The sequence below is a fragment of the Bison bison genome, unplaced genomic scaffold (genome assembly GCF_000754665.1).
Source record: "Bison bison bison isolate TAMUID 2011002044 unplaced genomic scaffold, Bison_UMD1.0 scf7180017864471, whole genome shotgun sequence".
Taxonomy (NCBI): domain Eukaryota; kingdom Metazoa; phylum Chordata; class Mammalia; order Artiodactyla; family Bovidae; genus Bison; species Bison bison.
The window spans coordinates 29,446,178-29,470,926 of NW_011495032.1; the positions used below are offsets into that span (position 1 = coordinate 29,446,178).

Consider the following 24,749-nt stretch of genomic DNA (forward strand, 5'->3'; position numbering starts at 1 on the left):
AGAAGCAGAGGGAATATTTTTTAATTTCTTTGAGGCCAACCAAATATCAAAACCTCTATTTTTGCTTTATTGACTATGCCAAAGCCTTTGACTGTGTGGATCACAGTAAACGGTGGAAAATTCTTAAAGAGATGGAAATACCAGACCACCTGACCTGCCTCTTGAGAAACTTGTATGCAGGTCAGGAAGCAACAGTTAGAACTGGACATGGAACAACAGACTGGTTCCAAATAGGAAAAGGAGTATGCCAAGGCTGTATATTGTCACCCTGCTTATTTAACTTCTATGCAGAGTACATTATGAGAAACTCTGGGCTGGAAGAAGCACAAGCTGGAATCAAGATTGCCGGGAGAAATATCAATAACCTCAGATATGCAGATGACACCACCCTTATGGCAGAAAGCAAAGAGGAACTAAAAAGAGCCTCTTGATGAAAGTGAAAGTGGAGAGTGAAAAGTTGGCTTAAAGCTCAACATTCAGAAAACAAAGATCATGGCATCTGGTCCCATCACTTCATGGGAAATAGATGGGGAAACAGTGGAAACAGTGTCAGACTTTATATTTTTGGGCTCCAAAATCACTGCAGATGGTGATTTGAGCCATGAAATTAAAAGACGCTTACTCCTTGGAAGGAAAGTTATGACCAACCTAGAAAGCATATTGAAAAGCAGAGACATTACTTTGCCAACAAAGGACCGTCTAGTAAAGGCTATGATTTTTCCAGTAGTCATGTATGGATGTGAGAGTTGGACTGTGAAGAAAGCTGACCACCAAAGAATTGATGCTTTTGAACTGTGGTGCTGGAGAAGACTCTTGAGAGTCCCTTGGACTGCAAGGAGATCCAACCAGGCCATTCTGAAGATCAGCCCTGGGATTTCTTTGGAAGGAACGATGCTAAAGCTGAAACTCCAGTACTTCGGCCACCTCATGTGAAGAGTTGACTCATTGGAAAAGACTCTAATGCTGGGAGGGATTGGGGGAAGGAGGAGAAGAGGACAACAGAGGATGAGATGGCTGGATTGCATCACTGACTCGATGGACGTGAGTCTGAGTGAACTCCGGGAGTTGGTGATGGACAGGGAGGCCTGGCGTGCTGCAGTTCATGGGGTCGCAAAGAGTTGGACATGACTGAGCTACTGAACTGAAATATCAAAACCAGTCAAAGACATCATGAGGCAAAAAACACTATAGATTAATATCTCTCATGAACATAGATGTAAAAATGCACCACAAAACACTAGCAAATTAAATCCAAAAATGTATAAAATGAATTCTACACCAGGCCCACTGACTGAATTTATCCCAGATATGCAAGCCTAGTTTAACATTTGATAACCAAATAATGTAATCCATTACATCAATAGGCTAAAAATTTAAAAATCACATGATCATGTCAGTAGATGCAGGAAAAAAAATTTGAAAAAATCCAATAAATGGTGCTGGAACAATTGGACATCCACACACACAAAAAGTGAATCTAGACACAGACCTACAGCCTTTACAAAAATTAACTCAAAAAGGATTATGGACCTAAAAAATGTAAAATGTAAAACCATAAAACTCCTAGAAGATAATGTAGGAGAAAGCCTAGATAAATTTGGGAATAGTGATGATTTTTTAAATACATCACCAAAGACATGAACCATGAAGTATATAATTGATAACTTATACTTTATTAAAATTAAAAATTTCTTCAAAAGATAATGTCAAGAGAAGGAGAAGACTAGGTACAAAATGAGAGAAAATATTTGCAAAAGACATATCTGATAAAGCACAGTTATCTCAAACATACAAAGAACTCTTTGTTAACAACAACAAAGAGACAACCTGATTTTAAAAATGGACAAAGGACCTGAATGGACACCCCTCACCAAAGAGGATACACAGGTGGCAGATAAACAAAGGACACATCGCTGGAGAGAATGCGAAATGGCACGGTCCCTTCAGTCACTCCAGAAGACCACTTGGTAGTTTCTTACATAATTAAATATACTCTTGCCATATGATCTAGCAAACATGCTCCGTGGTATGATCCAAATGAATTGAAAACTTACGTCCACAAAACACTGCACACAGCTGTATATGGCAGCTTTACTCATAACTTCTAAAACTTGGAAGCCACCAAGATATCCTTCAGTGGGTGAATGGATAAATAAAGTGTGGTAATACAGACAGTAGAACATCAGACAGCGCTAAAAACCTGCCTACCAAGGCAGGAGACATAAGAGACCTGGATCCGATCCTGCTTTGGGATGATCCCTTGGAGGAGGGCACAGCAACCCACTCCAGTATTCTCGCCTAGAGAATCCCCATGGACAGAGGAGCCTGGAGGCTACAGTCCATAGGGTTGCTCAGAGTTGGACAAGACTGAAGCGACTTAGCATGCACAAAAAGAAATGAACTATCAAGCCCTAAAAAGACATAGAAGAAAGTTAAAATATTACTAAGTGAAGGAAACCAATCTGAAAAGGCCACATGCTGTATGATTCCAACTACATGACATTCTATAAAAGGCAAAACTAAAACTGAAAAGATCAGTGGTTGCCAGGGGTTAGGTGGGAGGGAAAGATGCATAGGCAGATCAGAGAAGATTTCTAGGGCAGCGAAGCTCTTCTGTATGATACTATTAATATAATGGTGGATACACATCATTACACATTTGTCCAGATCCATAGAATGTACAACAGCAAGAGTGAACCCTCATGTAACCTGTGGACTTTGGGAAATAATGATGTGTCTATGTAGGTTTATTACAACAAACAGACTGCTCTGGTGTGGGATGTTGGTAATGGGGGAGGTTGTGTGTGTCGGAGAGGGGCAGGGAACAGTAAGTATATAAGAACTCTCAGTATTTTTCATCCAATTTTGCTGTGAACCTAAAACTCCTCTAAAAAACAAAGCTTGTTTTTAAAAATTATAAACCACTGCATTAAGATTCTTACAACTGTATACAGTAGTGTGGTTAATACTTCAGGCTTTTCACTCAGGCTGTCAGAGTTTAAGTCCTAATAATACTTTCCCTGTGACTCAACTTCTTCATCTCTGAAATGGGAGTAATAAGAATACTTTGGGGCTTCCCTGGTGGCTCAGTGATAAAGAATCTACCTGCAAAAAAGAGATGCAATTTGACCCCTGGTCTGGGAAGATTCTGTGTGCTGTGGAGCAACTAAGCCCGTGTGCCAGAACTATTGAGCCTATGCTTTAGAACCTGGGAGCTGCAATAAGAGAAGCCGCTGCAATGAGAAACACCAGCACTGCAGCTAGAATGTAGCCCCTGCTCACAACAACTAGAGAAAGCCCACTTGTAGCAACACAAAGACCCAGTGCAGCCAAAAATAAATAAATAAAATTATTTTTTAAAAAGAGAATACCTTATCCTAGGACTTAACCAGTGGTCCAGTGGCTAAGACTTCACCTTTTCCAGTTCAGGAAATGTGGGTTTGATCCCTGGTCTGGGAACAAAGGTTCCATATGCCTCTGCTGCTGCTAAGTCACTTCAGTCTTGTCAGACTCTGTGCGACCCCATAGACCGCAGCCCACCATGCTTCCCCATCCCTGGGATTCTCCAGGCAAGAACACTGGAGTGGGTTGCCATTTCCTTCTCCAATGCATGAAAGTGAAAGTGAAGTTGCTTAGTCGTGTCCGACTCTAGCGACTCCATGGACTGCAGCCTACCAGGCTCCTCCGTCCACGGGATTTTCTAGGCAAAAGTACTGGAGTGGGGTGCCATTGCCTTCGCCATATGCCTCAGAGTGTGGGAAAAAAAAAAAAAAACCTCATCTTAGAGTTTTCCAAAAAAGTGAGAGATTTATTATCTCTCTGAATTATCCCAGCCTCCCTGCAAAGTCCCCAACCCGCAGATGAAGAAACTGCAGCTCAGAGGGGCTCAGTGGTACCCATGGTCTCACAGTTTGTAAGTTCCAGAGACGAGACTTGAAGACTGACTTCCATCCTCAAGGTGCTGTGCATGTTGGTTTCCACTGCTTTTATCATCAACCTTCCAACCCTCATGGTATCCTGGTTTCATGGCTGCTTTTTGTCTTTGCAGATCCCTCACACAACAGAGACAAGAAGTTGTGGATAAAGTAGTGAGTCCGTGGAGGATCCTGGAGACATATTCTTATAACAGATATCACCCCATGGGGGAGGTAAGCACGGACACATGGGGGGTGGGGTTGGTGGCGGTTACAACTGCTTTATGGTGGGCAAGGGATAGTTCATATCCCTGTTAATATCTACAGACCAGAGGGCCCCAGAATGAGAAGGTGAGATTTGTCTGTGCACTGAGGCCAAGGGATTCACAAACATCATCCTGTGACCATCACCATTACAGATACAAATCTAGTGATAGAAATAAAAAGGCAAATCAACAACCAAAAGAAAAAAAAAAAGAAAAAGAATGCCCCAATCAGTTTTTCTAGTGTAAACATGGATCAAAATTAAATGTTACTCTCGTTCATCAAGTCTTTTAACTGCTTTAAGTAGGGCAGGATCAGTGTGTATATGGATGTAAAACACAGGTGGAGAAGCCTTCTGATTGATTCCTGTTTAGCTGAAAGGGTGGTATTTCTGGTAGGATACAAGAAACACAGGCAACAGCTCTCGAAAGAAATATTTGTATTGCTATGAAGATATGTTTAATGGTTTTTGAAACTGGATACAGTAAAAAGTATATATGCATATATGTGGTGTGTGTATGTGGTATTATGTAACACTTCTTTCGAAGTAAACATTTCTAAAAATAGAATTACTGGGTTAAACGATCATTTACATTTTTTATATAAATGCCCAAATTGCCCTCCAGCAAGGCTTTGCCACTTATTTCCTCAGTCTTGGGGAATATATTAATATTTTCCAGATTTTTTTTTTCAAAGAGTACAAGAAAGAATTTACACTTTCTTCTGTAACATTCACCCCAAAATACTAAAGTCTCTTCGATTTTCTTTTTTAAACAAGATCCAGTAAGATCCATGAGATGTGTACGTGCTGGTATCAGAGATGAGATATACTTGGCTCGGCTACTTGCTCTGTGACCTTGTCCAAGACATTTAATCTCTATGTTCCTCAGTTTCCTTATATGTGAAAAAGGAATAGCAGTACTTCTCCTGCAGTTTGGTTGTGAGAATAAATGAAATAGGCTACACTTTTACTGATGAAGCAATAAATAAAATGATAGCTGCAACTGTGATGCGCTATTTATATCTCTCCCAGGACTCAGGGCACTGCATCTGATCCAGTCTCATCACAGAAAAGCATATAGTACCCATGTGATGAGTTGTTAATCTCTTCCCTCAGTTAAGTATTATTACTGTTATAATAATGCATTTTATCCATAGATATTCCATGCCAAAGATGAAAGTCAATTGAGACACAGAAATTTGTCTCAGAATTGAGAGAAAATTGAGACAAAGTCAATTAAGACACAGAAATTCAAATAGAATTTGTTATGCCAAATTAATTATTATCATTTACCATAATTCTTATCATTCAGATAATTCTGCTAGACAGAAATTGAATGTGGAGGGTATCATATGCTGAGGACTGTCCTAATATGTCTTATCTTGGTTAATTGCTTATTTCATTCTCCCTTAAAGGACCCTTAAAGGACTTTATTTCATTCTCTCCTTAAAGTTATTAACTTGGTCTTGATTTAGAAATTTCACTGTTCTGCGAAGGGGCATACCCAGACTCTTCTCCAATTTTGGATCCATGGACATTAACAAAGGATATTTTGGGGATTCAAAGAAGATCCCACAAAATAAGCTTATCCTGAAATTTCTGGCATGATTGAGTGCCACAGCAAAGTCCAGAAGTCTGATGGCTATCTGAAAATTGTGTGATTGGACAATGTTTCGGAAGTGTTATTCTGCATTGTTGAACTTGATCATTCTCAATCATTTATTTGTGAAGTTCAACAGGGTGTCCTAGCCTGGGTGGTAGAGTAGATCTTTAAAGAATATGGGAGAAGGGACAATTATAATTCATTGGTTTAGTCTTTCATTTGTGTGCTAATGAACAGCCAAGAGCTGAGAGTTCAGTATCTTGATGAAAGAAACAATTATCTTAATTAGAGGCAAGCAAAGGATCTTCTAATTGATAACCTCAGCCCTCCCTGGCTGTTTCAGATCTACCAGTGGATGAGTGAGATAAGGGAGAAGTACACGGAAGTGGTGACACAGCATTTCCTAGGAATGACCTATGAGAGCCGGCCCATGTATTATTTGAAGGTGAGTGAGAAGGCTGAGAGTTACAGCCTTATCCAAGGATATTGGCTTACTATTCAGGGGCTACTCAGAAGTACGGACAAGGTTAAAGAGACAGGACAGAGAGATGCTGACTTTTCCACCCTAAACTGGGCATTTAAAATTAACAACTTGTAAATGCTTACATATTAATCATCTGGGTGGAATCATATTCGGAAGTAAAGAGAACTTCGGAAGTAAAGAGAACTTGGAATGGCTGGGTGACACCACGGGCCTGCTTGCTCAGTCGCTCAGTTGTGTCCAATTCTTTGCAGTCCCATGGGTTGTAGCCCATTGGGCTCCTCCGTCCATGGGATTTCAGGCAAGAATACTGGAGTGGGTTGCCATTTCCTTCTCTAGGGGATGCTCCTGACCTAGCAATAAATCTGCATTTCTTCAGACTCCTTCATTGGCGCTAGGATTCTTTACCACTGTACTACCTAAGGCCCAGAAGTAAGAACTTACTCCTTAGTTTTCTTCCTGCTGGGCCTCACTTGTCCCTGCTAAAACCGAGGAACTTAGAATCACGGATGGTGGTTGAAAAGGACTTAAGACGCTCTGGCGGAGAGGTTTCCAGACTGTGTTCTGTGAAGGCCTTGATGCCTCCAGCGCTCCCACAGTTGGGGTGGTGGGGGCAGGAAGGATGGTCTGCATAAGGGTGACATCCCCAGTTCACTTTTCATGCTTTTGAGTTTTTACAAAATTGTTTTTTAAACACATTCAGTTCAGTTGCTCAGTCGTATCTGACTCTTTGCGACCCCATGGACTGCAGCATGCCAGGCCTCCCTGTCCATCACCAACTCCCAGAGTTTACTCATACTCATGTCCATTGAGTCTGTGATGCCATCCAACCATCTCATCCTCTGTCATCCCCTTCTCCTCCCACCTTCAATCTTTCCCAGCATCAGGGTCTTTTCAAATGAGTCAGCTCTTCACATCAGGTGGCCAAAGTATTGGAGTTTCAGCTTCAATATCAGTCCTTCCAATGAACACCCAGGCCTGATCTCCTTTAGGACTGGTTGGATCTCCTTGTAGTCCAAGGAACTCTCAAGAGTCTTTTCCAATACCACAGTTCAAAAGCATCAATTCTTCAGCGCTCAGCTTTCTTTAACACATTATTTTCCATAAAAATATTTAAACATTATGGACAACCTTTATTTTTGGTTCCCTCATTTTTTTTCCCCAAGATATTTCTGTGTTGTTGGGTGTTGTCATTATAGACATGCCTGAACCGGCTAAGTCGGCTCCTGCCCCTAAAAAGGGCTCTAAAAAAGCTGTGACCAAGGCCCAGAAGAAGGACGGTAAGAAGCGCAAGCACAGCCGCAAGGAGAGCTACTCCGTGTACGTGTACAAGGTGCTGAAGCAAGTCCATCCGGGCACCGGCATCTCGTCCAAGGCCCCGGGAATCATGAACTCCATCAACGACTTTTTCGAGAGCATCGCTGGCGAGGCATCACGCCTGGCGCATTACAATAAGTGCTCGACTATCACATCCAGGGAGATCCAGACCACCGTGCGCTTGCTGCTACCTGGGGAGCTGGCCAAGCACGCCGTGTCCGAGGGCACTAAGGCTGTCACCAAGTATACCAGCTCCAAGTAAATATTATATGCCTGGCCGCTGTTAACAGAGAAGGCAATGGCACCCCACTCCTGTACTCTTGCCTGGAAAATCCCATGGACGGAGGAGCCTGGTGCAGTCCATGGGGTCGCGAAGAGTCGGACACGACTAAGCAACTTCACTTTCACTTTTCATTTTCTGAGGGAACAAAGACCCAGAGAAGTAAAGTGACTTGTGCAAAGTCACAAAGCCAGATCATAGCATAGCCAGAGGAATAAGCCATTCCCAAAGTTCTCTGCCCCTTTTGCATATGACATAATGAAAAATGTTTGAGGCTGATTAACCACTTTTCCATAGACTCTCAGGTTCAGACCAGTGATTTTTCAATCCTGATTGCTTAATACTGATGCCTGGGTCCCATTCACAGAGATTCTGAGCTAATTGCTCCAGGATGGGTCCCAGGCACCCCTTGAAAGCTCCCTAGATGATCCTAAGGTACAGGCAGGGTTGACAACTGCTACACCTAATCAGTGGGTTTTCAAAGGGCGGCCCTGGACCAGCAGCATCAGCATTACCTGGGAACTTGTTAGAAATGCACATGCTTGGGCCTAACTGCCAGTCTACTGAATCAGAAACTCTCGAGTTGGGCTCAGCAATCTGTGCTTTAACAAGCCCTCCCCCAGGTCATTTTGATGGACACTCAAGTTTCAGAGGGCTTCCCTGGTGGCTCAGATGGTAAGGAATCCACCTGCAATGTGGGAGACCGGCGTTCAATCCCTGAGTTGGGAAGATCCCCTGGAGAAGGCACAGCAACCCATTCCAGTATTCTTGCCTGGAGAATCCCCATGGACAGAGGAACCTGTTAGGCTACAGTCCATGAGGTCACAAAGAGTTAGACATGACTGTGCAACTAAGCACACACACACAAGTTTCAGGACTACAGTGCATTTCTAACAAGTTCCCAGCTGGTGCTGATATTACTGGCCCAGGACTGCTCTTCAAGAACCATCACCAAAGCAGTTTGGCATTAAAAACTAGCATTATTTGTTTGCTGTCCTCTTACTACTTACTATAGACATGTTATTTTGCAAAGCACATCCTCAAATTTTAGTTACTCACAGTTACAAAGAAGTCTATTGACTTCAAAACAGAATTTACCCAGGAGTTGACTGCTATGTTAAACGTGGGCCACCTACCTACGTGACTTTCCATAGGCTGTCAAGCTGAGCTGAGTCAGCCAAGAAGATATCTAAACATCCTTTGCACAGGACATCTTTTAAAAAAGAGAATTGACATGTAATAAGGAGACAATAAAGGTAAGCTTACGGTCATATATATATATATATATATATATATTCATAAAAGAGGGAATTATAAGACAGAATTAAGGTGAAAGGTACATTAGGAGCTTTGAAAATGGGTGAGGCTAAAAGGAAAAATTCCTTGAATATAATGAGTTCAAGCCGCATATTTCAAAATTTGTAACTTTCTCGTAGATACAGAGGGAGAACCTTCATCAGTCCAACTCCCAGGAGCTTTCAATGAACAAGAGTCCAGGACATTTACAAAACAGAACCAGATGGGCATGTTCACAGCTTCTCCACCAAAGAGGATCTGTAATTGCTAGGTTAATCCATAATTGCCCCAAAAGAGGAGGGGCTCTCTATTGCTTTGAGTGAGGCTGGACACGAATGACAAGTGGGAAGAGGAGAAAGAAGACTGGGTCAGCTGGGACTGGAGGAGTCTCTAAAGAAAGAGGAAATTAATGAATTTAATAAGCATTGCAGGACATTGTGTATTTGGATCCTTTCTCAGTTTTCAAGAAGTTTAAATGTAGTACATGTGTGCATGTTAAGTCACTTTAGTTGTGCCTGACTCTTTGAGACTCTGTGAACTATAGCCCGCCGCTCCTCTGTCCATGTGATTTTCTAGGCAGAAACACTGGAGCGGGTTGCCATTTCCTTCTCCAGGGTATCTTCCCAACCCAGAGATTGATCCGGCATTTCTTATGTCTCCTGCATTGGCTGGGGGGTTCTTTACTGCTGAGCCATTGGGGAAGCCCTTAAATGTAGACTGGGATTCAATTTAAGTTCTTTTGATTCTTGAATGTTACTACTTGTGTACTTTTTTACTCTGAGTGAACTCTATGTGGGAAGGTTTTATACAGTTTATAGAGATTTAGCGTCACAGTTTGTGGCTTGGAAGTTTTGGCCTTTATTTAAAGTTAGGGAATAATTTAAGGTATAGGGAAGACCAGGCTTTGTGTGGGGGACGCAGGGGAGTCAGTAAGTTGTCCTAAGAAAAATAAGAGAGCAAGCGTAACCATCAGTTCAGTTCAGTTCATTTCAGTCGTTCTGTCGTGTCTGATGCTTTGCGACCCCATGAATTGCAGCACGCCAGGCCTCCCTGTCCATCACCAACTCCTGGAGTTCACCCAAACCCATGTCCATTGAGTCGGTGATGCCATCCAGCCATCTCATAACTATAGGAGGGTCATATTGGTGGGTGTCTTTACCAGCAGCCTTGCCTCATCCTTGAAACCACGGAATGGAGGGAGACAGGTGCCCTTAGGGGAATAAAAAAAGATCTAATAACTTTTCACAGTGGCTTGCAATCATAAGCAATTATTTGATAATGGAACACAAATGTCCCCTCCAGATCAGCCAACCATCCAGTAACCCCAAGAAGATTATCTGGATGGACTGTGGAATTCATGCCAGGGAATGGATTGCCCCTGCTTTCTGCCAGTGGTTTGTGAAAGAAGTAAGTGTTTTTAACTTTCTCACAATGGCTAGTTGTGCTTAGTCGCTCAGTCGTGTCTGACTCTTTGCAACGCCATGGACTGTAGCCCTCCAGGCTCCTCTTCCCATGGGGATTCTCCAGGCAAGAATACTGGAGTGGGTTGCCATGCCCTCCTCTAGGGGATCTTCCTGACCTAGGGACTGAACCCAGGTCTCACACATAGCAGGCGGATTCTTTACTGTCTGAGACACCAGGTGGTTAACTACCCTACAAAACACCTGTCACGTCTCGGCTATTTGGAGAGCACGTTTCTTTTCACATGTTGGCAAGGCAGCTCTCCACTGAGCTGCTCCTTCACCTCAAAGTGAATGGAATTCATAAGTAGGTTCACTGAAAACTGAGTTAGATGTTCTGGTGTCTTTTTAGTGCACCCAAAATCATTTTTATTGGAAGGTAAGCAAATCTAAATGGAGAAGAAAATATATCTTGGGAGTCAGAGATGAATTTGAATCCCAGAGCCATCTCTTTCTAATAGTCTGGTGCACAATTTCTAACACCAGGACCCGTAGTTTTTCACCTGCAAAAGGTGTATGAAATGACTACTTCAGTGCCTGTTGTGTGGATTAAGAGATTAACACAGAAACTATCAATACCTGGCACCGTGAATTCTCACATATTACCTATACCCCTCCTTAGGGAATAAGACTTTAAAATTAATATAAGATACTTTTGTGTCAAGCCTTTTCAGAAGCCCAAACAGGATGACATCCACAAGGAGTAGTTCTCAAAGTGTAGTTCCTAGACCCACAGCATCAACATAACTGGGAACTTGTTCAAAATGCAAATTCTGGGTTTCCACCTCACTACCTCATACCTAGTGAATTGGGGCTAGGGGTGGAGATGGGGGGTGTATAGCCAGGTGGGCAGTATGTTAACAAGCCAGCCTCCAGGTGATTCTGATATGTGCAGAGGTTTCAGAAAGACCACACATTGAACAGGACAGTTGAGGCAGGATTGATGGGCAAAGGCCAGTGTACACTCACCTCCTATGATTAAGCTGAAATTGTCAGAAAATTGAGAGAAAAGACCTCTTCCCAGGATCATTCCAAACATTTTTCTATCAAATGTCCAGATTCTACAGAACTATGAAGACAACTCAAGGATAAGAAGGCTCCTTAAAAACCTGGACTTCTACGTGCTTCCGGTTTTTAACATAGATGGTTACATCTACACTTGGACGACTGTGAGTACATTGAGTTTGGTCCTGGGATGGGTTCACGAACTAGATATTGATTCAGGTTCATTTTCTGACTTCAGTCACTGCAACTATAAAAATGTTTTGTGGTCATTTAAAGGAGGAAACCTCATTTGGAATTAAAATCCACATTTTTAAGTCAACAATCTAAGTTAAGTTTAGGATCAAGGAGGCTGAAGGCCTTTTTTGAACATTTTTGTTTGTTTGTTTTTGACTTATTCCCAGTGTTTCAGCCAGACTTAATTTTCTTCAACCCCATCTCTTTAACATTTGTGGATTGCCTGTCACCTGATAAGGATTCTGTTGGTATAAAATTCCTACACTACTGTGTATCCTTAAATCAGTTCTTGAAACATGAGTGGCACAAATAATCTATAAATTCTAACCCAACCTTTATTTTTCCATGGTGGTCATGCATATGGAGTTGTGGACAGGGGAACATCTCATAAAATTATCTTTTTTTTTTGGCTGCATTGGGTCTTTGTTGCTTTGTGCAGGCTTTCTCTAGTTGCAGTAAGCTTGGGGTACTCTTCGTTGCTGTGTGTGGACTTCTCATTGCGGGGGCTTCTTCTGCTGCCAAGCACAGACTCAAGGGTGCACAGGCTCAGTAGCTGTGGAGCACAGGCTTAGTTGTTCTGTAGCATGTGGGGGTCTTCCTGACCAGGGATTGAAACCTGCATCGACAAGCGGATTTATATCCACTACACCACCAGGGAAATCCAAGATTTTTATTTAATAGACAACTTCCTCTTTTAAAATGTTTCTAAAGCATACCGCTCCAGACGTCAGAGCCCTGTTTCTAGGGAGTATTCATTCCTCCCACTTCTTCCAGCTCCCCCAGACCTTCAAGGGACCCCTTTCTCTGTAACGGCCTCTCTGGCCCAGTATGAATCAAGCCCTTCCCTTCCAGCTTGTCTGGTGAAACATGTCTTTATCCCTCTCTCTACTCATCAGTTGTCTGCTTCCAGAAATGTGCACAAACCATCTCTGATGCACCTGCAAGAGCCTTTTTCCATCTGCCAAGCCATTTCTCTTTCATTCTTTATCACTTGAACCTAAAAAAAATGACTCTCTGAAGCTTTTCCTGATTAAGCAGATCACATCCACCAGGCACTATTAATCTGCCCATGAGGGAGAGGCCAAATTACCCCTCCAAAGTGATGGTTTACACACATGTGCACTTAGGGTTGTACAGATGTTCCTGTTATTGGGGGTTACTAACCCATCTGGGGGACTAAAAATTAAATGCACTAGCTTCATAATGTTGAGGCAGGTTCTTCCAGACAGTCCTAGGAACTATTTTTCATGTTCAAGGACCACCCATCATCACTAACACTGTGATTTATGAGACCTTAGAATGACAACATCCCTGTTTGTTTCCCTGTTACAGGATCGGCTTTGGAGGAAGTCCCGTTCATCCCATAATAATGGCACATGTTTTGGAACAGATCTCAATCGAAACTTTGATGCATCCTGGTGTAGTAAGTACATGCTTACTAAGTACATCATTAGTAAGTAGATGAATAACAAAAAGCAAAAAAATGGAGCAGAGAAGCTAGGAAAGAGGTGCATTACTAGAGTTAGTATTATTTATATATGCAACTTTTGAAATAAACATCTAATATTGTATAGCTTTCTGGACTTCCTGGTCGGTGTTACTCTGTCTAAAGAGATGATATTATCTATGCAATAAGAACAGCAACACTCATATGCAGGACTCTTTTCAAGTGAGATTGCCTAAAAAAGGGCAACGATGACTTTGATCAGTGTGCATATATTTGAAACTCATCACTCTTTTTAAAAATATATCGTTCAGTCACTAAGTCATGTCTGACTCTTTGTGACCCCATGGACTGCAGCATGCCAGGCTTCCATGACCTTCACTATCTCCCAGAGTTTGTTCAAACACATGTCCATTGAGTCAATGATGCCACCCAACCATCTCATCCTCTGTTGCCCGCTTCCCCTCCTGCCCTTGGTCTTTCCTAGCATCAGAGTCTTTTCCAATGAGTCAGCTCTTCACATCAGGTGGCCAAAGTATTGGGCTTCAGCTTCAGCATCAGTCCTTCCAATGAATATTCAGGATTTGTTTCCTTTAGAATTTACTGGTTTAATCTCCTTGCTGTCCAAGGAACTCTCAAGAGTCTTCTCCAGCACCACAATTTGAACACATCAATTCTTTGGTGCTCAGCCTTCTTTATGGTCCAACTCTCACATCTGTACATGACTACTGGAAAAACCACAGCTTTGACTATATGGACCTTTGTTGACAAAGTGATGTCTCTGCTTTTTAATACACTGTCTGGGTTTGTTATACCTTTTCTTCCCAGGAGCAAGTGTCTTTTAATTTCATGGCTGCAGTCAGCATCCATAGTGATTTTGAAGCCCAAGAAAATGTGTGTCCCTGTTCCCATTGTTTCCCCAACTATTTGCCATGAAGTGATGGGGCCAGATGCCATGATCTTAGTTTTTAATGTGGAATTTTAAGCCAGCTTCTTCACTCTCCCTTTTCACTTTCATCAAGGATCTCTTTAGGAATTGGTATAAAGAAAAGTCAGAGAATTATCCTTGCAGATATTTTTTACAACATGAGGGCAGAACAAGACAAACATTTTCTTCTCATCAAGGCATTTTCATGTTTCTGAATCTGAACAGACTCAATAGATTGGAAGCAAATAGAAATAAGGATGGATAAGAGCAGTCTGGTTAAAAACCAAATGACAAAGGTTCAGATTCAGTGGCTGTATGTGTGATCTTGGAAAAATTGCTCTCTCGGCTTTAGTTTTCTCTTTTTTTAAAAAATGTGGCTCAACATAATACCATCTTATCAGGAGGTTGTCGTGGGGATTCAATGAGATGTATCAACTTGAAAAATATTCACAACCTAAAAGTTGAGGATTATGTTTTATTCAGTGAGAATTTTTAGGACTTCAAGCTTGGGAGACAGTGTATGAAGTGACCTTGAGAGAGCTACTCTGAGCAGGTGAGGGGGAAAGCCAGGTTTATGTAGAGTTTCGCAATAAAGAGCAGGTGGTCTGAAGGTCAAAATATTATTGTTAATGAAAGAAAACAGATATACCAAGATAAGGAATTTAACCCTTTCTGTGTATGGGAAGATGCAAGAGTCTGGACTGAAACCATTCCTTTGATATGCACCTCAGCTATCTGGGGCCAGTATTGTCTGTTTTTCACCTCCTGAACTTCCTTGGGGCTCACTGCAGAGACTGGCTGCATTTTGATGGCTGCTAGATGGCAAGTATTCTTCTCCTTCCCGAGTTCCCTCAGGGCTCAGCTCACACTGAAGGGCTGCAATTGGTGATGACTATGAGGTCGGCCCTGGGATTTCTTTGGAAGGAATGATGCTAAAGCTGAAACTCCAGTACTTTGGCCACCTCATGCGAAGAGTTGACTCATTGGAAAAGACTCTGATGCTGGGAGGGATTGGGGGCAAGAGGAGAAGGGGACGACAGAGGATGGCTGGATGGCATCACTGACTCGATGGACGTGAGTCTGAGTGAACTCCAGGAGTTGGTGATGGACAGGGAGGCCTGGCGTGCTGCGATTCATGGGGTCGCAAAGAGTCGGACACGACTGAGAGACTGATCTGATCTGATGATATCCTTGTTTACTGATATGGCAGGAAATATCCCATTTCTCAGATGTCTCACAGGAGGGGCTGAGCACAGTGCCCAGCATGGAAAAGGTACTCTGTTGATGGTCCTTATTATTACTGGTGAAGACAACTGACTGAAAATAGCTGTTTTTCTATCCTTGCAAAATAGCTCTAGAGAGACTCATGCCAGTAAAACAGCAAGAGAGACACTTAGGACAATAAGACTATGACAGAGGCTGACCCTGGAACCCAAGAACTGGTTCCCAAGCATTCGTTTCAGGGTTCACCAAAAATTTAAGTGAAAGATTGCTGAAAATGCTTTTCCTTTTTGCATCTTCCTTCCCCAGCCACATAAGCAGGGAGTTTGTTTCTAAATCTGAACATCAGCCCTCCTGCCTTTCTGTGCTCCTCCTTAAATGACATTTAACCAGGACAAACTTAGACAAGAAAAGGCAAGCCTTGATTCCACCCACAGATGCCCTGAGTAAGAGTGAATCCTCGCAACCCACCCCCCGATCTCAACCCCCACCCAAGTTGGTGCTAAACGGAGACCATGATGCCTTCCTTGGGGTTTCCTGTATATTTCAGGTATCGGTGCATCTCACAACTGTGAAAGTTTAACATTTTGTGGAACGGGACCCATGTCTGAACCAGAGACGAAAGCTGTTTCCAGCTTTATCGAGAGCAAGAAGGAGAACATTGCCTGCTTCCTGACCATGCACTCTTATGGACAGCTCATTCTCGTGCCTTATGGCTACACCAAAAATAAATCAAATAACCATGAGGAATTGGTAAGCCCATACACAGTGCCGGAGCCCTGAGAGGCCTCAGTAGGACTCTGCCTTCCTTTACCCCCTCGTTTCCTTTAATAGGATTTTGGCTCCAGCCCTGCTTTTGTTCCCTCTGCTTTTCCTTATTTTCTTTCTCCCGCTTTTCTCACCTTGCCAGACGCCTGCTGGGAAGACTTCAGGTTAAATGCTGCTTTACCTACGTTAATTAACTACCTGTTTCGAAAAGTGTCAAGTTGGGAGACATCTTAGGTATTCGTGTATAATATAAATGAGATGATTATGTTAATAATCTGTAGGAATGTGCTTTCATTTCTGTAAATTCTCTTGAAGCTCAGTTCAGCAATTATAGCTTCTGAACCGTGCTTTAAAGAACTTGCCAGCTGTTAGTGGAATATGGCATATCTAAAATAACATGGCTAAATAATATCTGCTCTCTTCTCTGCTCAACACAATGCTTTATTTCCCTCTGAACTCTGCCTCTAGTTTTTGCCTAGGAATATTTGTAAGGGGAAGTGCCAGTGGAATTCAAACCGGGGCAGGGAAATTCTGCTTTGTCTTATCTGGGGTCCTTTTCTGAAGCTCTGTTTACCCAAGCCCTGATGGGCAGAATTGCTGGAAAGTACTGGGCTCTTGCCCTTTTGTGAACCTGAGAACAATAGACATAAGTCAAAGAAAGGGTCAATTTAGAATTGTTGTAGTATTTGTTATCTTTTCCTAAAATTTATTTTTTCAACTTTTAATTGTGATAGAATTGATATAAAATTTACTATCTTAACCATTTTTAGGTGGACAGGTCAGTAGTTACATATATTCACATTATTGTGCAACCAATCTTCAAAACTTTCACCTTGCATCATCAAATATCTCTACCTGTCAAACAACTCCGGACCCACCCACCTTGTCTCTGGCACCCACCCTTCTACTCTCTGCCTCCTGAGTTTGACTACTCTAGGTAGCTCATATAAGTGGAATCTTACAGCACCTGTCCTTTTGGTAACTGGATTATTTCACTTAGCATAATATCTTCAAGCTTCATACATGTTGTACCATGTATCAGAAGTTCTTTTTTCTAGGCTAAATAATATTCCATTGTATGTATGTACCACATTTTCTTTACCCATTCATCAATCAATGGGCAATTGAATTGTTTCCATCTTTTACCTATTGCAAATAATGCAGCTCTGAACACAAGTGTACAAATATCTCCTTGAGACCCTGCTTTCCATTCAGAATCTGCCCGCAATGCAGGAGACACAGGAGATACATTTTCGATCCCTGGATCAGGAAGATCCCCTGGAGGAGAAAATGGCAACCTGCTCTAGTATTCTTGCCTGGAAAACTCCATGGACAGAGGAGCCTGGCAGGCTACAATCCATGGGGTCGCAAAGAGTCAGACATGACTGAGCACATGGCACATCCAGAAGTAGAATTGCTGAATCGTGTTGTAATTCTGTCTTCAACTTTTTGAGGAATCATCATTTCCAGAGCAAGTACACCATTTTCCATTCCCTCCAATAGTGAATAAGAGTTCCAATTTCTCCACATTCTCACCAGCACTTGTTAGTTTCTGTAAACCCTTTAAAAATATTTTTTAAACAAGTTTCTCATTATCAACAAATGCTGGGCTGGACGGGGGCCTGGCTTGCTCTGTTCTTAAGATCACAGAAGGCGGGTGGCCTATTGACTCTGTCATTTCCTCTTGTCTCTCTCCCCCTGGAACATCACTTATAAAACACATGTCTGGGCACTAAAAGAAAAACCACTATAGATCTTTGCTGAGGGAAATACTTCCTCCAGGAGTCAAAAATATCCAATAGTACCCAACTGTCTTTCCACAGTTGTTTTTGGGCATTTGTACTACCTGATTATTTTGTACAAGGTAGAAATAACATTTACCTAGAACTTTAAAAATTACAAGGAGATTTTATGACCCTTATCTGATCCTCATGACAATATAGTAAGCTCACTTTGGAGATGCAGAAGTTAAGACCTTGAGTTAATAGTATTTCTAAAATCCCTGTAGACGGTAAATGGTGGAGTCTGGGTTGGAGCTCACGTCTTCAGATTCCAAGCGTCACATTTATCAGGCCACAGGACACTGCCTCTCCTCTCCACGTAAGAAGGGTCTGCAACTTCTGGAAGCTGTCATTGACTTTGATGCCTGGGCCACTGTGTCCTATATTCTCCTCATTTCTGTACCCCAGAAATTCTATTTCTTCAGTAATGTACTGAAACAGGGATTTCAGTCAAGAAGCCCAGACCCCTCCTTATCTCCCAGTTCCTGTGATATTTGCCATTGTTGTTGTTGTTCAGTCGCTCAGTTGTTTCTGACTCTTTGTAACCCCATGGATGACACCAGGCTTCCCCGTCCTTCACTATCTCCCAGAGTTTGCTCAAACTCATGTCCATTGAGTCAATGATACTATCCAACCATCTCGCCATGGGTGTTTGATTTCTGCTTAAAGGATTCTATGACAAATACAAATGAACCACCACAGACAGGCCATTATAGATCTTTGATGGGACAGGTCTTCTACCAGCAAAAAAAAAAAAAAAAGAGGTTCATATATCCCAGTATTTTTCTAGGTAATTTCATTCCCTTTTTTAGTCCAGGAAAACAGATACTACATCGCCATGTTGCAAGGTTTGCATTCAAAGGTCACAGGGTCTTGGGCTCCTGAGGGCTGTCTCCTTAGAACCCTCTGACCACAGAATGAGTACTGACTTTACCACTAATGGAAGGTGGAACTCTAAGATGAGAATTACTGGCAATTCTTAATACTCTATGTAGAGATTGGAAAATTGAATTGACAAAGATTGCTTCAATTCTGTGTCTCTTACAGTATCAGGTGTTGAAAAGTTAGCATAACATTCATCACTAAGACTTCTCCATAAAAAGACTGAAAATGTTACCACCATGTGTCAAACTCATTGAAGCTAGTTAGCAGTGTTTTTAGGTTCTCAGTGGTAAGCTTTGATAGAGCACACAAAGACAGAATCACACCAACTGTTTCAGGAGTTTTCCATTTCTGGTATATTTACAACCACTAGAGACTAGTAATTAATCTCTATGTATTTACAAAATGAAAAATTTGTATAAATCATGATAAATATTATACTGCGTGATAGACAACTTGGCAATCACTAAGTAGGGGAAATAGAACTATATATAGCCTCATTCGAAACTTCTCTGGAAATTAGAATAGCTATAAGAAGTCTAATGTTTCAAATGCTGACATTCTTTCCATTTGAACTCTTTCCACATCAACCCCTGTATCCCATTCCAAGCTCTATCCTCCCACACAGATGCCAGGGCCTTAATCAATCTTGTTGAGTACTTGCCCGTGAATATATGCGTATAGGAAACTTTCTGGGCCCAGGAAAGAAGTTATTAAGCATGCACGAGGTCTTTAACAATGTAAATTACACACTACTAGCAAAGAGATTTTTTATTATTTTGACTAGAAGGAACCTTAAGGCTGAGAAGAAGGATAGCAGAGAAATTGGCTCTCTATGGCCTTGCAGTATAGTGTTGAAAGGAGGCAGAAATCACAAGTTCTTTTGTCAATAAAGAAAAGGAAACTGGAAAGACTCTTTCCCACCCAATAGGCAGGATTTAAGGAGAGGGAACTATATAAAATTAAGTTTGGCCATGAGAAGAAAGAATCTTGATCTGGAGTGAGTTTCAAGAAATAAAAAATGAGTGCAAGAACCTATCTGAATAGAAAATATAGCCTGGAGCTGCTTCATGCAAACCAAATAACGGTTAAGACCCCACATGGACAAGTTAGCAGAGTTTCATTCAAAGAAACACAGATACACATGGGAATTAAGAATAATTAAAAGCAATTTATATCTCTACTAGAGACTCCCAAAGAACTACAAAAAGGAGTGAGCTGCTAAATTTTAGCAACTCTTTCTCCAGGGTGAGTGTTTTAATTTCACTCACACACGGCAACTATTCTGAATCCTTCCTTTCTCTCTACTCTTCTTTCTGATTTCCTTAATGGATTTTTTCTCTCCAGAAATCCCCTCCCTGACTCTCTTCTCCTTCTTATAATTTCCTCTTCTTTCTGCAGACAGCTCTTGTACCCCTTTCCAGAGGCTTCTCTGGTGGCTCAGTGGTAAAGAACCTGCCTGCCCAATGAAGGAGACAAGTGTCCAATCCCTGGGTCAGGGAGATCCCCTGGAGAAGGAAATGGCAATCCACTCCAGTATTCTTGCCTGGGAAATCCCATGGACAGAGGAGCCTGGCGGGTCACAAAGAGTCACATATGATTTAGCGATTGAACAACAAAAACAACTTCTTTCCAGTGTAAGTGATTAAAACCAGATTTATTCCTTGCACTTATTTAACCCTTCCTACCCATCATTTCAGTTCTGGACACAGGAACAGGAACTAGGAACCAGGAACTAGGGCAGATGAATAATCTTTCAGGAAGAGAGAGAGAATGTAAAACTCAGTAGTGAGTGGAGAGGAGGCAAAAAGCTTGCAAATATGTTCAATTTAAAGTTCTAAGTCCTACCACTGTTGCATGGAACCCTCCCACCACTTATTACCTCTCCTGCTTTTCGTTTTGAATGTCACTGTGCCTAAATCCACTCTACCCAAAGACCACACTGTCACACATTAGGATTCAGTGGGGCAGTACAGGAGCAGGAAAAAAAAAACAAAAAAAAACAAAAACAGAATCTAAAATAAGATCTGTCACTGATCAAGGGAAGAAGTCGGGAACTGATGCTCCTGAAAGTGTAGTCTGGCTGCTCTAAGGGGTGAAGGAATGGTGGATCCAGGCAGGTGGTGGCTAAGGGGATTTTCATGGTGTCTTGTGTAGAACCCAAGGGGAAGTAGTGGTGTAAGTCATCAGGTGGCTAGAATATAGCACTAGGGAATCTAGGGTGGGGAATACTTAGACTGTCCATAGGGTATGAAAGGAGATTTATTGCATGGTCAATAAACATAGCCAATACAGTTAGACTTCAGTTAGTGTTTCTGATCTCAGGAAAGGGTCTTCAGAGAGCAAGGCTGAGACCTTAGACATCATCTAGTTCTGAAGGGTTTCCAATGCAGTCAGGTGACATGGTGATAGGTACAGAGAAGGGTGTCATTTCCTGTTCTGAAAATCTATGAGTGAAAGATAAATATCAAATACCTTTAAAGAAAAATAAGAGGGAAGCAATAAGAGGAGTATGAAGAAAGAGCTATGTAAGAAAAAAAAAAAGCGAGGAGATATAATCTAGTCACGGTGCTCAAGAGAACTTAGCATTTGAGAAGGTTTTGAGGTGGTGCAGAATTTCAACAAAGAAATGAGACATCCCAGGTAGAGGGCATATCTTGAGAAAAGGCAGAGAGGCTGAAGAACATGGGGCACATCTGGGGAACTGTGGGAGAACTGGAGTTTGACTATAATCTAGGGTAGGATCAAGAAAATATGATGCTGGAAAGGTGGGTTAGGTCCTTATTGTAGAGAATCTTAAATACTACACTGAGCAGTGTACCCTAACACAGTGGGAAACCAAGAGTCAGTGAGGGTTTTCAGCAGGACCATGATCACAGTCCTGCTCTACAAAAGCTCACCCTGAAGTCAGGAAGATCAGCTGGGATTAAGGATTGGTAAGAGGAAGGAAAACTTATTAGAAGATGACAACAGTCCATTTCAGAGTTAATAAAACTGAAATAGAGTGATGATGTTAGAAGTGCAACTTGGTCATTATTTGAAAGAAGAGTCAAAGATGATTGTCGGAATTTACATATGGGGCACGTAATAAGACAGAATGATGAAAATCAAAACAGCCTTATTAGTGGAGGAAATGATGAAACTGGATTTGAGTATGTTGAGTCTGAAGTATCAGCAGATGACCCAGGTATAGGTGTTCAGTGGGAAGTTAGAAAGATAGTCTGGAACTCAGAGGATGGATTTGGACAAAATAGCAAACACTCTGGATTGTTAGATTTATTTTTAACACCAGATATCTGTCTCTGCATTTCCCACCTACAGATCCAAGTTGGACAGAAGGCAGCAAATGCATTGAAAGCAAAGCATGGAACCAATTATAGAGTTGGATCGAGTGCAGATATTTTATGTAAGTATCTTTTTTTTTTTAACTTCTTCAATAGTATCTAAGGCACAAAAGAAATCAGTGGACTTTGGAGTGGGGTGTGGTGGACAGGATAAAAGTGTTCCATGGATCAACAGGAAGTTGTACAAATCAAAATGATCAAGGATAAAAGGCAGGCTGTACAAATCCAGAATTGTGTTCTCTAGGGATAAGGTGCAAGCTAACTAAAAGTAAAAAATACACTGGCTCAGATCAGTACTCCCTCTGGCTTCAGTTATAAAGAGCTAGCCATGAGAAGGTACAGGAGTTAACAGGAAAGACCGTTTCCAGTGATCCTTGATCAGTTGATTTAGTTCCCAGAGGACTATCAGGTTAAGAAAGCAAAAGAGGTGGGGCTTGGAGTTTTTTTTAAAAAAACAATTTACTTGAAAGAACAGTGCATTGCTTTCCCAATCCCCAGCTACCACCCCCTCCAAGCACTGAAGAACCAACAAGATGGTATTCTCCGAATATTTTTCCTATAGGTCATTTTGTTTCTGTCCTTGATATGTCAGTTGACTCTTACTGTCTAATATCAGATTGTCTTTTCTTTGATTCAGCTGAGAAATTTTAACCAAACCTCTGTTAGGTGCCAGGCATAATGCCAGGTATCGTGGGGATGGTAATTGGAGACAAAAGCCGAAAATATCGAAGAGAGGAAGAAGGCAGCTGTCCATAGATCCTAATATGAAAGAGTTGATTTTGCTAGGCTGAACCTTTAGTCCCTTAAATGTCCCTATAGAAATCGATCTTTTCCAAGGGTAACTTCTAACTCTGCCTCCATGTTTTATTTGTAGATGCTACATCAGGATCCTCAAGAGACTGGGCTCGGGACATTGGGATCCGCTTTTCATACACATTTGAACTGAGGGACAATGGTACCTATGGATTTGTCCTGCCAGAAACTCAGATTCAGGCCACTTGTGAGGAAACCATGGAGGCTGTGCTTTCAGTCCTAGATGATGTATATGAGAAGTACTGGTACACAAACAGTGCCAGAAAGGCAAAATCTACTGCTCTGGTGCTGAGCTTGCTGATGTCCTTCATGTCTCTTCTCTAAGTGCATCCTACCCAGACCTGCTCGGCCCCAGTGACATGGATATGGCTGCCCAACAGGTGCTTTTGCAACTATGGAGAAATCAAATAATTTAACTAGAAATACTTTCAATAAAGGTGAATCATCTTTGTATTTTCATGTTTGTTCTGCTGTAGTTAATTTTTATTAATTCTAAAAGAGTATAATATTAGTTATTGGTACAGTAATGCTACAAGTGAAAGTCACTCAGTTGGGTCCAACCCTTTGCAACCCCATGGACTATACAGTCCATGGAATTCTCCAGGCCAGAATACTGGAGTGGGCAGCCTTTCCCTTCTCCAGGGGATCTTCCCAACCCAGGGATCAAACCCAGGTCTCCTGCATTGCAGGCAGATTCTTCACCAGCTGCTGCTACTGCTAAGTCACTTCAGTTGTGTCCGACTCTGTGTGACCCCATAGACATCAGCCCACGAGGCTCCCCCGTCCCTGGGATTCTCCAGGCAAGAACACTGGAGTGGGTTGCCATTTCCTTCTCCAATGCAGGAAAGTGAAAAGTGAGAGTGAAGTTGCTCAGTCCTGTCTGACTCTTAGCGATCTCATGGACTGCAGCCCACCAGGCTCCTTCGTCCATGGGATTTTCCAGGCAAGAGTACTGGAGTGGGTAGCCACTGCCTTCTCCAACCAGCTACCACTCTACAATTCAGTGGCTCACACAGCTATAGGTCATCTAGGAAGTTCTGATCTTGCCTGTGCTCACAGAAACTGATCTGTGGTCAGTTTCAAGGCAGCTGCCTTAGGGTCTGGAAAATTTTTTCCCATCTAAATTCTTTGAAAATGTTGCTTGTGCCTTTGACCCAAGTTTACTCTTAATTTTGTGTAACTGTGTTAGTAGCAGCAGTCAGAAGATAAAGTTATATAATTTCTCTATAGCTGTTGCTTGTTTTACTTATTTACTTAATATTTTACTTATTAAAAAATTTTTTTTGAGAATCTACGAGGTACATTTTGCTAGGCTCTGGGTTTACAATGGTGAATAAAGCAGACATGGTCCCTGTTCTCATAGAATTTCTGTTCCAATGGGTGAGATTGACTGGAATGGACAGTATTGCTTACCAGGCAAATCTCCTTTCTGGAGAGCCATTATAATCAAGAACACAAATATATAAACTAACCATAGCAGCTTGTAACAGGGGCTAGGAAAGAAATTAAAAGTAAGTAGAGAGGTAAGTAAGGGCCAGATTTTATGTTTCCAGGTACACAGCCGTTTAATGGTGCCATCTTGTCTGTGACACTTTACATGCTCTTCAGGTAGCACCTATGACTGTCATTTCCTATGTATCTCTATGTGACACCTTGAAATGATGCTAAGCACTTGTCAGGCTTTGAACAAATGTTGTCGCTGTGACCGAGTGA

At 41.9% G+C, this 24,749-nt stretch overlaps 2 protein-coding genes across 2 annotated transcripts in view; both read left to right on the top strand.

Annotated features, from left to right (window-relative positions):
• The window catches only part of CPO (carboxypeptidase O), a 32,069-nt gene extending 8,580 nt beyond the window's left edge, over window positions 1–23,489 (top strand). The window contains exons 2-9 of the mRNA XM_010861055.1: window positions 4,049–4,148; window positions 6,126–6,227; window positions 10,459–10,563; window positions 11,675–11,785; window positions 13,188–13,278; window positions 15,999–16,201; window positions 22,201–22,285; window positions 23,098–23,489. Of these exons, the coding sequence (XP_010859357.1) occupies window positions 4,049–4,148; window positions 6,126–6,227; window positions 10,459–10,563; window positions 11,675–11,785; window positions 13,188–13,278; window positions 15,999–16,201; window positions 22,201–22,285; window positions 23,098–23,360 (1,060 nt within the window). The 3' untranslated portion in view covers window positions 23,361–23,489. The remainder of the gene's footprint in view (window positions 1–4,048; window positions 4,149–6,125; window positions 6,228–10,458; window positions 10,564–11,674; window positions 11,786–13,187; window positions 13,279–15,998; window positions 16,202–22,200; window positions 22,286–23,097) is intronic.
• LOC105003697 (histone H2B type 1-like) lies at window positions 7,456–7,842 on the top strand. The gene has a single exon (XM_010861054.1). It carries the CDS (start codon window positions 7,465–7,467, stop codon window positions 7,840–7,842), a length of 378 nt encoding a protein of 125 aa, XP_010859356.1. The 5' UTR covers window positions 7,456–7,464.
• Window positions 23,490–24,749: the final 1,260 nt, after the last annotated feature.